Source organism: Colletotrichum aenigma (genome assembly GCF_013390185.1).
Source record: "Colletotrichum aenigma strain Cg56 chromosome Unknown KSG_Cg56_contig01, whole genome shotgun sequence".
In the NCBI taxonomy this organism is placed as follows: Eukaryota; Fungi; Ascomycota; class Sordariomycetes; order Glomerellales; family Glomerellaceae; genus Colletotrichum; species Colletotrichum aenigma.
In genome coordinates this window covers 24022-35572 of record NW_023500907.1, presented here as the reverse complement: position 1 = coordinate 35572, position 11551 = coordinate 24022, and the positions used below count along the sequence as shown (strand labels likewise).

The following is an 11551-nucleotide window of genomic DNA, read 5'->3' as shown; positions in this document are numbered from 1 at the left end:
CCTCTCTCGGTCGACTTCCGCCCTTAGCCCTGGCCGACTCACCCGGTCACACACAACACTTGGGAACGGCGCGCGTTCGGCATTGACGACACTGGCCCGCTCCCAGGAGCCTCTCTCTCCTCTGGCAGCCCCTTCCAGCCCTCCAGCCTCCGGACCTTCTACCTCAGGCTTCTCCCCCTCCTCAACGGTTCTCCATCTTTCGGCCCTCCACACCGGGCACTGGCCAGCCCCTGGGACGGGTTCCCTTACACACGGAGAAGTAAGCTGCTTTGGATTATGAATCTGGCTTTGCGGCCAGAATCCCGCGGGGTCTCCGCAACTCACCCCACAAGGGTCGGTATGAGATGAACGCGCTCGCTCTCGCTGAAATTCTTTAAGAGAGACGCCCGTCTCTCGCCCTCGACGCGGTCTGTTCATCGGCTCTCTATCCAACCCTCGACGACCGTCTGTTGCCCTCTCGTCTATACACCGGTTGTACTTCCCTTTCCCTTTCACTAGAGTTCGGGCAACCTCCGTGCATACACAACACCAGCCGTCGACCATGGGCGCATCATTCTTCGGCCTCACAGGCAATGGCCTGACCATACTTCAGCTCGCGCTGATTGTGTGCCCGTCTTTCATCCTCTTCGGTTACAACCAGGCCGGTCTTGGTGGTTTGCTCACTACCGAGGATTGGGTCAAGACGTTCCCCGAGATCGACACCGTTAACACCACTGGCGCCACCAAGAACAAGAACTCCACCCTTCAGGGCTTCGTCGTCGCTACCTTCACCATTGGCGCTCTTATTGGCTCTCTGTCCTGCTCTTGGTCTGGCGACAAGTTTGGCCGCCGCAACGTCATCTTCTTTGCCGGTCTCTGCTCTCTCATCGGCGAGGTTCTCGAGTGCTCCGCCTTCTCCCTCGCCCAGCTCATCGTCGGCCGTATTATCGTTGGTCTCGCTATCGGCCAGCTGTCCTCCATTGTTCCTGTCTGGCAGTCTGAGACTTCTGGCGCCAAGAACCGTGGTCGCCATGTCGTCCTTACTGGTCTCTTCACCTGTGTTGGCTACGTCCTGGAGAGCTGGATCAACCTCGGTTTCTGGGAGTTCAAGACTGGTCCCGTTACTTGGCGCGCCCCTATCGCCATTGCAATTTTGTTCTCCCTGATCCTGATGGGCAGCATCTACTTCCTGCCCGAGTCGCCTCGCTGGCTGGTCATGAAGCAGAAGTCCGCTGAGGCCCGTACCATCATCGCTGCCCTCCGTGGACTTGAGGAGGACTCCATCGAAGTCCAGGCTGAGGTTGCTGGCATTGAGCACTCCCTCGAGGAGACCACCCAGAACGCTGCCAAGCTCACCGACATGCTCAAGATGGGCGATGATAAGCTCCTCTACCGCTTCGGTCTCTGCATCCTCCTGCAGTTCTATCAGCAGATGTCTGGTTCCAACTTGGTCTCCGTCTACGCGCCTATTCTGTTCCAGCAGAACCTTGGCATGAAGAGCGAGGCTTCGCGCGCTTTGGCTGGTGGTGCCCTCACCTGGAAGTTCCTGTCTTCCTTCGTTGCCTTCTTCACCATCGATCGCTTCGGTCGCCGTGTCGTCTTCATTCTCAGCGGTGTTGGTATGGCGCTCTGCATGATGTCTCTGGCCATCACCACTTCTTTCCCCAAGGACAACACCACCGCTCAGATTGCCGCCGGCTGCTTCATCTACCTGTTCAACACTTTCGTGCCTATCGGTTTCTTGGGTGCCAACTTCCTGTACTGCACTGAGGTTGCTCCCATCCGTCTCCGCATGGCCATGTCATCCATCTCAACCGCCAACCACTGGCTCTGGTAAGTCGCACCCGACTCAAATTGATCACAAAAGATCCATCAACTAACGCGTTGTCTCAGGAACTTCATCGTCGTCATGGTTACCCCTGTCGCCCTCAACACCATCGGCTACCAGTACTACATCGTTTATGCTGTCATCTCTGCTTGTATCCCCGTCTCCGTTTACTTCTTGTACCCCGAGACCATGGGCCGCAACTTGGAGGAGATCGACCTCCTCTTCCGCGAGTCTCCTTCCGTCTTCGCCACCGTTCGCTTCGCCAAGAACCGCCCTGTCGCGATGCCCCAGGAGTTCGAGAGCGAGAAGCCCAACGACAAGGCCGACCACGTCGACCAGAAGCCTCTTGAGGATTCTGCATAACCGTACATAATGAAGTAATCTATGGGTTGGGGTTTGTGCAGGTCACCCCAGGAAAAGTTATCTAGCATAAGCAAGCGGAAGTGATTTTAGCGAATGGAATGAGAAGTACCGAGTATGGTACGAATGATACCACATCATGATTGTCTTGAAAACGAGGTTTCGATGTTTTGCCAATGTGTAGATTTTGTGACAACTGCGAACACACGTCTGTTTTGGACACCACCTGGTCTCATGGTAGAAGTCCCAATGCACTGCCAAGCACGTATCTGGCCCAGAATGACTGTGAAGGAACCGATTTTGAGGCTTTTAACCGTTCAATGAAATGTTTCGTTTGAATGAGATCCATCGCAGACCTAGTCACCCACGTGCTGCATCATTTCGGCGAGCTTCCCGGCCCACATTGCACCCATGCCCCGGCATGACCATCCTTGGCAACGGGGTCCTCCAGGTAGTTGAAACCAACAGACTAAAATTACACCCAGCGTCGCATCGCACGTCGTTTTGTTTCTTGCCCCGAACTTTGGGTCAATGTGACGTTCTGGCGTCGAAACATTACGGATGCGTTCCATTGTCAGATCTAAATATGAGTGTCGAGGACCCTGCGGTACCCTTGCTTCAGCTGCCCTTGGTGAACACGCCAAGCCGTCACGTAGTGTTGTATTCAATATCCCAATGATAGCTGGGGCCTTGATCAAGGACGAATTTGCTGAGAAGGGGTGTATTACTACTCTAGGTCCGCAGAATGTGTTGCTAGTTGTGTTGGGCCAAATAGCTGGACACTGGTTGTGGATATCAAGTTTCACGCCTCGAGTACTGGAGAAAGACTGCGAATGTCTGGGCTCATGGCCATTTGTACTACATAGAAAACAGGCAACGTCTCAACGACACCGCGACTTCTTGGCAGGAAGCATCGGCCGGCTTGTCTACCCTAGGTTGAGATATTGAAAATGTCGTTTGCGACGAAACGTGTTTGAAGTGACATCAGTCTTGATTTTAATAATCAAGTCCCATGCAGGCCTCAACTACAGCGGGTAAAGGAACGAAAAGAAACACAGCTGACGTCGATCCCAGTGAACCTAGGGCTTCATCTAGGTGATGTTCATGTAGCATTTCCCGTAAAACAGGTAAGACCTCGAACAAGGTCTGAGGGTCAAGCCATGATAGGATTCAGGCTTTCAATCTCAGGCCAGACGTAAGATCCATCAGTCAATGAAATTTCGGGCCAGTACATGCGGACTAGAATATGGCCAAACAAGGAATCACAATCGATGGGATATGAAGTCTTACCAGTGAGAGATGCCTTGTTAGCAACAGGTAACCAATTTCGAGTCCAATTGGCCGGGGGTGGAATGTCAGCACTCTGCAAGAGAACTTGAAATGTATCATCTTGGCCGCCAGCCGCAGTCGGCCCATATACCTGACCACCTTCAAGGTACTGCAAAGTCGAAGTCTTGGATCCGATGCTGTACCGACTGATGCCATTCGGTACAAGTCTGAGCAACGCATCGTAAGAGCCAATGTTCCAAAAGCCCGGACTCGTCACGCCTGGCTTTCCAAAGAAGGTGATAATCATGGACTGAGTGGAGAAATAAATGGTTCCGCTAAGCATCGGGTGATTAGGCAGGAGTGCAAGCTTCTGGGTCTGGAGATACCCAATACCAGAGGCAGCTTGTGCAGCATGTTCTGTAATTGTCCTGGTAGGAGGGAATGGGTACCGTCTAGTTATTACCCAGCTGTACGATGTGCGCTGGGTCGGCCAAGTCCGCTTCGATGGAGTAGCGTGCGATGGACGCAGCGTTTAAAATATCGACGTCTGGGTTGGCAGTATAAGTTCCGTTTCCAATGCCTGCTTGTGCGAGAATGGTGTTCACACGTTCTCGGTCTGAGAAAGTCTGGGGAGGGTTGTAAGGCAACAAGCTGGCGGTAAACTGAAGCACACTCTGGGAATTGGTGATGTTAGGTGTGATAAGTCTTGCAAAAGACGGCACAGTGGTCTCCGCCGAGAGATCAGTCGTCCCGACCGTGGAGGCGTCTTGAAGTGAATGGAGCCGGTCTAATTCTTCCGTCGTGTTGGAATTGATGCCAATGCGGATAGCGACAGAGGCGTATGCGGTCGAAATACTGATAAGGTTACCATTCGCAAGGCCTACTTCACTTACGGCGTCGCGCTTGAGACGATAAGTTCCGGCGGTGTTTCCATTTACATTGCTTATTTCTGCGATTGCGTTTCCATAGCTGAAGTGAACCAGTTAGTAACCACCCGATTCAGGAAACCAAACCTTCCCAGCAGACTTACAAGTCCCAGATGAGATAGCTCCAGTAACGGTCATCAAATTCGGGTACACCCAGAAGGACGTCTGCTTCAGATAGATCGAGCACCCCAAACGAGTAAAGAACATCGACATTGACTGCCACGATAGAGTTCGTCTCAGGGGTTGGAAACTCTCGCGTGTGCAAGTACTGATTGGCTGGTGATGATTGCGAAAGGATCCCGAGAATGGCAGTCTGGGAAACCGGGGCGGCAGTGAACTCATTGATGCGTTAGCTAAGCCCACATGTTAGAGGCTTGTTGTGTCTTACGATCAAAGACCAAGCAGTTGCCTCCAGAGTTCCGTCCACAGCATCATCAACGTTGATAGTTGCAGATGAGTCGGGCTCCAGATCCGCGGTGGCGTTGAGGTCGATTCGTACAATGGGATTTTCATCCGGAATCTTGACTTGGGCACGCGCAGTAGCGGCGTATAGCAGAATAATAGCGACTGATTGCAACATATGGAATGACTAGATTGATGGAACGCTAGATTGATGGAACGAGTGGTATGACTTGCAAAACGAATGGCGGATGAAACAGCAACTGCATTAACATCAGGAAACACTTCAAGTTAAATAGCAATTGAGAATTTGCCCGCATCAGATAACCGAAGTTTGACATCAGCCTACAAGCTCTCATCTGGATGCCGTTCGGAGAATTCCGCTTGTTGACAATAGGAGTTGTGTAGAGGTCAACGTATTCGTTATCGTCTAGACACCTGATTGGCCAAACAATACGAGCGCTTGGTAGACAGACGAGTTGAAATGAGTTTTAGCTCCGTAGTGCAGCTTGGACCACTAGGCAGCTGGACATGGGCTTTCCGGTGCAAGGATCATGAGGCCCCAGATACAATGACAAGAGGAACTTCCAAGGCCCTTGATGTGGCTAGTCCTGTTGAACAGTAGGGCTCAATTGACACATCACAGCCCCATCATACCCATCAGTGTATGTGGGAGGCTGAGCAACTCTAACTGCCTTGAATGCACAGCCCCACCTGCAGGACGGGGCGTTGAATTTGCTGCGGCTCGGCTCCCAGGTATGTTTTTGATCGATTCTTAAAACTGCCCTTGCTGTTCAAATAAAAACTGAGCATGGAGCTTCAGAGTATCCTGATATTACGCATATCTCTGTTCAAAGCGAGGTTGCTCTGACTGGCAAGCTTGCCTGGGAAATTATTTGGACCGCGTATATAGCTTTAGCCAGATAGAGATATGCGGACTAATTACGGAATGCTAGCTTGTTCTCGCAAACACTTGCTGCGCTAGAACATTGGTTTCGAAGTCTCAACAACGGGGTCTGTGTCTCTGGTCGCCGGAACTGCACCACAATGGCGAAGCGTAACTAAACAGCCATCCACAGGAAAGGCGAACCATCTTCCTCCACACCAGGGGCACACATCAGCAAGAGTAAACTTCATCTATGATTCATTCTCATACAATAGATTCAATGGATCAAACCAAGTGAGAACCCGGCTGTAGGCTGTGTCTAGACGACCCCTGTTCGTATTCTGAGTGGAAATGACGGCCTTGCATCAGCCCATCTTGGCGGTGCTTGCGTGGATTAAGAATTGGCGGAGAATTTCCTAAACGCCGTCGGGAGTCAGAAGTTGACTCGAGTCGCTTGTCGACGGATGATACATTGGGATAAAATCGATGTGTAGTGTTTCGAATGAGGACGAGGGAGGAAATGCCAGTTGATGTGTTCATAAAGACGAAGAAACCCTTATGGCAACAGACATAAGAACCTTTTTGGGTGAACTTTCCCTGTATATGAGACCAAATTCCCACTCGATTTCTTGATTTCGTGAAAAGCTATTGGAACAATAGATCTAGCTGCTTTGAGCCAGTTCGAGTTTGACCGCCCTGTGAGTTATACACTTATGTTGGGGCCAATACACGTGGAAAGCCAAACCGACGCATACTTATTAGCATTAGCTGCATAGGCGGTAGTCATCCAGCCAAGGTCATTAAATCCGAGAGAACGCGGCCGAAAGGCTGTCACCCAATAAATGTTGCATACAAATGGGACCTTGCATACGTAGAGAGGGATGGACCGTTGGTTACTCCGCAAAGGCTGCAGGCCGCCAGTCTTACACGCAGTACCACTAGCCCTCAATGCGGAAGGCGGAAACCGATATCAAGCGCCGAGGGTAACATTGACAGGGTAGATTTTCAGGGGTACTACAGCTTGTAAGCACCAGTGACTTCCAGCTATGAGACCATGGGCAAGTATCCCGCGTCCATCACGCAGGAACTGTGCGTGTTTATCGATTTCAAAGCCAATCTAGACCCCAGGAAGAAGAGACTCGCAGCCACGCGATGCAACGAGTGCGAACAATATCTCGTATTCGTCAATGTCTTGGCGTGCAGAGTTGTGACACGATAGCTCGATGTTTTGTATATCAACTTTAAAAAGCCCCCGTGGTATCAACGTTGAGTGATGCATGCGCTCTGTCCTTTGAAAGTGCACCGGCCTCTTACAAAATGGTTTCTTCTTTGATGCTCAAGCTTCTGGCAGCTGCAGTCGGCGTCTCGGCGTGCACCCTGCCGACGGATCCTGTATCCAACAACATTACCACTGGCTTCGGCATTCAGGTCCAGAATCCCGCTGCACCCATTGTTCACAACCGCTATATGAACCTTTGGTCGGCGGGTGGAGGCGACCAGCACCTCTATCTTAGTCCCGCTGGAGATGCAGCGTTCAACCTTACCCTTGACAGCGGTGTCATTTCTCGCGGCATTATTCATGCCGTCATAAATGGAGAGGTAAGTTCGTCGCATGTTGCCTCAATATTGAAGGCTAATCAAGATGTCACAGTACACTGCGGATGACAACACCACCAAGTTGTTTATGACGGAACGCGGCGACCCCAAGGCTTACTTTCAGCCTGTCTATGGTTGCAACCCCGATACGGATGCGGTGCAGCTTGAGTTGGACTTTATATCAAGGGCTGCCCTTCCAGATGGCTTCATTTGTGTGAGAAGTGCGTCCGGCGACAGACACGAGTTCCGCTACTCCCCCCCCGGCAATACTGGTGAGTATTTCTCGAGTTCCACACAAGCAAGCTGGCTAACAATTCATCAAGCCGTCCGTGAAGACCGTCCCTGCTACGAGGTTACACTGGCCGTGGTCCAAGCCCCAGCTGCCTAGTTCGCGGATGGCGTGGTCACCAATGTTTATCTACTTTGGAAGTCATACTTGACTTCTAAGGTGCCAATGAGATATTTTGTAATATTTTGGAGAGAAATGAAACCCCTTCTGAGCGCTTCCGCTGAGTTTAGCCTTCAGGCATGAGAAATGAAGCAACAGAAATTTGAGGCATTCAATAGGACAGTGGCTCTAATGAGATGTTGGTCCCCAATCGAGGCAGCGTCACAGGTTCAGGCCAACCAAGCTGCCAGAGATATTTTTTATCAGGTGTCCCGTACCAATGGAATGGCACAACGAAACGAGCAGGCCTTTCAATTTTGGTGAGACGGGATATATAGACCTTAAAGAGAGATGAGAAATACGAGAAAGCACCGTCGTCACTTCGTGCTGTCATCTTAAACCAATGGGGGCTCGCCTCGCTCCGTCCGCCACTGATTTGTCGCCTGCAACGCCCCCGGCAGTCCTCTGAAAAGCCATCCCCACTTATGCAGAAATCCTTCTGACATCTCCCATCCGGCGATTTCCCATGGTGGTGACCAGGCAATAATGCCACGCTGTTTGATCTCGTCGTCGGGGAAGCCCTCGTACAAACCACCGATGCAGTCCGCCCACAGCTCGTCCTCGTCAAAGGTGCCAGAAGCCTGAATCAGACGATCTCTTCCCTCGGGACTGGGGAAAAGATCAATCCAGTCGCCATGTGGCACCCTTTGTTGAAGGACGGTGGGCAGGAGCGCCTTAGGGAGAAGTTGTGGTTTGTAAGGGTAGGGGATAATGTGAATCAGCTCCTCGTCGCATTCAAGCGGCGCGTCGAGGATGCCTGAGATCAGAGTGCGATTAACAGCTAGTGCACGTAGGGCATTGAACTGTAGGAGTGTGATGAGGTGGTCTGGACAGAGAGGGAAAACAACATTGAGCTGCCGGCCTGTAGACCTTCCGGATAGCAGGGGTTTTCTCGCATCATAGCTTTGCTTGATGCGCGACAATGGAAGGAGGCACACGGACTCCTGCTGATCGTCCCAACATTCAACAGACGCCTCGGGCTCAATCAATGAACAGCTTGTGGTTGGAGATGCTTTGACCTTTTCCCCAAGGGCTTTGCGTTTACCTGCACTGGCTGTCAGTCTCGATAACGAGCCCAATTTGATCAAATGTCCCTCCTGATTTGTTTAACGTTGATGAATTTCCCACGGAAAGTAGGATACTATTAGTAGATACTCACGATATGCCCTCGTGTTAAGTCTTGTCTGTGCCCGACGGCGCGCTGCGGCATCCTTTGTTCCAGTCCAGTCGTCACCTGAAGTTCTCGCCTACAAGCAATGAGCGAATCATGTCATATTCAAAAATTGAGTCACAAGAACCTCAGCTAGTTGTTGCATCGAAGTCAGTTGGATGTGCGGTGCCATTAAACTTGTCGCCTGATTGGTGTCCATCATGGCCTGAGCTAATGTCCTGGGTCAGAGTGAGATTGTTGGTGAATAATGTAAGTTGGTCGAGGCCCGAAGGTCTTGCAATGCAGCCTGCTCACATAAATGGGTTTCATGGGTGTCACTGAAGTGCGGGTTTATTTACGCTTACTCCTTGGCAAAGGATGAGGCGCAGGCAGACAGTCTACTAGGAAACATGGAACATCATTTGTCGATGTTGCCAGTTCGGACCACAAGTGGTCTAGCGTCATGCAACCTGCTCACATTGACTCTAGGGCAGAACGGGATTACGACTCCAGTCACATCGTCTTTGAATGGTGCTCCCGCCGAGCCCTATCATGTCGAGGGGAGTTCGGCATTGAACCGCTGACTCCATGCAGGTGGCTCACAAACCCCATGGGAGTTCTCCCACGACATCTGATTGCAAGAAATCTGACATGAACATACAATCACTGATCTGGAAGTCATGCAAGTGGCTCACAACGCCCGGTGCTGCCGGAATGGCAATAACGTTCCACACTCAATTTCGTCACTCACGACAAGAACTATAAGAACCAGGACAAATTGACAAAAGCTTGCCTGGATGTTGGTTCGCAAGCATTGCAATAATCACTTTTCAACGCTACACTGCGCTGGAAATTTCTCTTCCAAAGATGGCGTTCCACCCAGACAGTCTCCCCGATCTCGAGGGCAAGGTATTTATAGTGACAGGGGGTAACTCTGGCATGTGAGTCGCTTTCTTTTTTTCCCCACACGAGAATCGGTCAACTAATGACAAAACTAAAGAGGCTACCACACCGTTGCTCGCCTTGCGGAACATGGCGCTCATGTCTACATGTGCGTCAGGTCATTAGAGAAGGGTGCATGGGCAATCGCTGAGATTAACGAAAAATGCCCCTCGGCGAACGTTGACCTCTTGCAAATGGATTTGACGGACCTCGCCACCGTTGTTGCAGCTACCAAATATTTCCTCACTCTCGAAACAACGCTGCATGGGTTGGTCAATAATGCAGGGATCATGGCCACACCCTTCGAGATAACCAAGGATGGACACGAGGCCCAGTGGCAAGTCAACTACCTCGCTCACTGGGTCTTGACGGAACATATGCTTCCTTTGATGCTACAAACATCTAAGAATCTCGCCCCGGGCAGCGTACGTATCGTCAATCTTACTTCATCGGGCCACTTGGGAGCACCCAAGGGCGGGATTAACTTCAACGACCCATCCCTAAGAGAAGGGAATACTTGGACACGATACGGACAGAGCAAGCTTGCCAACATTTTGCATACAAAGTCTCTGCATGAGAGATATGGGCCCGGCTCTCGCAGTGCACGAAATGAAGAGGGCGAGATCTGGGTTACATCTGTGCACCCTGGTATGGTCGAAACAAACATCGCAGCCCCGGCGAGGGAGTCACGGTCGATCATAATTTTTTTTTTTTTTTTTTTTTTTTTTTTTTTTTTTTTTTTTTTTTTTAACGCCATGGCGGCAAGGGCGCAGCCGCCCTTGCGGCAGACCTCCCGAAGGGTATGTGGCGTGGAGGGCCGCAGGATCTAGCTATCTACTGTGTAGTACACGCCTCTTCCTAGCGTCCTCCAGATCTTGCCCGAGGGCCACTATGTGTTCTATCCGTCCCTAGTTCCCACTGGTGCCCTAGTTCCGTTATAGCAATCTGCTGTCCTGATAACTATAGGTAGTCTGTTGTTGAGAGGATAGGTTAAGTCCTATCTATTAGTAACGCGGGCAGATCTTCTGGAAGAAGTCTGTCACGTCAAGGAAGGCCTGGAAGCCTTCATAATCGGTGATTAGCCCCTTAAAGTAGCGCTCTAGAGAGCCTATAGGTCCTAGAGGCTCCCTTCGACTATAAGGGTGGAGGATAGGCCACCGTTGCCTCCTCACTAGTGTCTTACGGCAGTAGACCAGGTGGTCTGCCTCTTTAGCCTCCCCGCAGGAGCAGGAAAGCAGTGCTTCTGTGTGGTTAAAGCGTTGATGATACTGTTCGAAGTCTCCGTGGCCTGATCGTGCTGCTAGGAGATGATGAAGGGTAGCTCTTGGTAGAGCTAGTTCAGGAGGGCAGCCAAGGGTGGCCTTAAGCCCCAGCTGGGTATAACAGGGGGGTGCCTCTTTCTTCCACCATTTTCTATGCTGGTGTTGTTTGCGTTCTTGAGCAAGCCGCTTGATCCCTGATAGGGTCGGCAGTAGGCCTCTGGGGACTGGCAGCGTTGTGCCCTCCTTAGCTAAGCTGTCAGCCTCCTCGTTTCCTTTTATCCCTTGGTGCCCTGGGGACCAGTGGGTTTGTATAGTATATATCCTGGCTGCTGCCTGGATCTCTAAGAAGGCAGCTTGTGAGGAGTCTGGGATGTTGCCGCGTATCCCCTGGATGACACTGGTGTTATCAATACAGATATGTATAGGCTGGCCTTGGGAGGTAGGAAGGGCCCTTTGGAGCCCTGCCCTCGCCCCCTCTGCCTCGCCATCAAATACTTCTGCAATGC

The 11551-nt window shown here is 51.3% G+C and overlaps 5 protein-coding genes across 5 annotated transcripts; 3 read left to right on the top strand and 2 right to left on the bottom strand.

The window, feature by feature from the left end:
* Positions 1–541: 541 nt before the first annotated feature.
* STL1-7 (Sugar transporter STL1) lies at positions 542–2170 on the top strand (the record flags this gene model as incomplete). The annotated part of the gene is made up of 2 exons (XM_037315268.1): positions 542–1812; positions 1873–2170. The coding sequence occupies 2 exons, from the start codon at positions 542–544 to the stop codon at positions 2168–2170; spliced, it is 1569 nt and encodes a 522-aa protein (XP_037185890.1).
* A 1718-nt stretch (positions 2171–3888) lies between these two features.
* Positions 3889–4942, bottom strand: CGCA056_v000006 (uncharacterized protein; the record flags this gene model as incomplete). The annotated part of the gene is made up of 3 exons (XM_037315267.1): positions 3889–4405; positions 4467–4699; positions 4751–4942. The coding sequence occupies 3 exons, from the start codon at positions 4940–4942 to the stop codon at positions 3889–3891; spliced, it is 942 nt and encodes a 313-aa protein (XP_037185891.1).
* A 2022-nt stretch (positions 4943–6964) lies between these two features.
* CGCA056_v000005 (uncharacterized protein) lies at positions 6965–7631 on the top strand (the record flags this gene model as incomplete). The annotated part of the gene is made up of 3 exons (XM_037315266.1): positions 6965–7246; positions 7299–7515; positions 7567–7631. The coding sequence occupies 3 exons, from the start codon at positions 6965–6967 to the stop codon at positions 7629–7631; spliced, it is 564 nt and encodes a 187-aa protein (XP_037185892.1).
* Positions 7632–8026: 395 nt separating this feature from the next.
* Positions 8027–9061, bottom strand: CGCA056_v000004 (uncharacterized protein; the record flags this gene model as incomplete). Its single annotated transcript, XM_037315265.1, has 3 exons — positions 8027–8736; positions 8851–8938; positions 8990–9061. 3 exons carry the CDS (start codon positions 9059–9061, stop codon positions 8027–8029), a joined length of 870 nt encoding a protein of 289 aa, XP_037185893.1.
* Positions 9062–9708: 647 nt separating this feature from the next.
* On the top strand, positions 9709–10724 carry CGCA056_v000003 (putative oxidoreductase; the record flags this gene model as incomplete). The annotated part of the gene is made up of 3 exons (XM_037315264.1): positions 9709–9782; positions 9842–10208; positions 10629–10724. The coding sequence occupies 3 exons, from the start codon at positions 9709–9711 to the stop codon at positions 10722–10724; spliced, it is 537 nt and encodes a 178-aa protein (XP_037185887.1).
* Between the last annotated feature and the right edge of the window lie 827 nt (positions 10725–11551).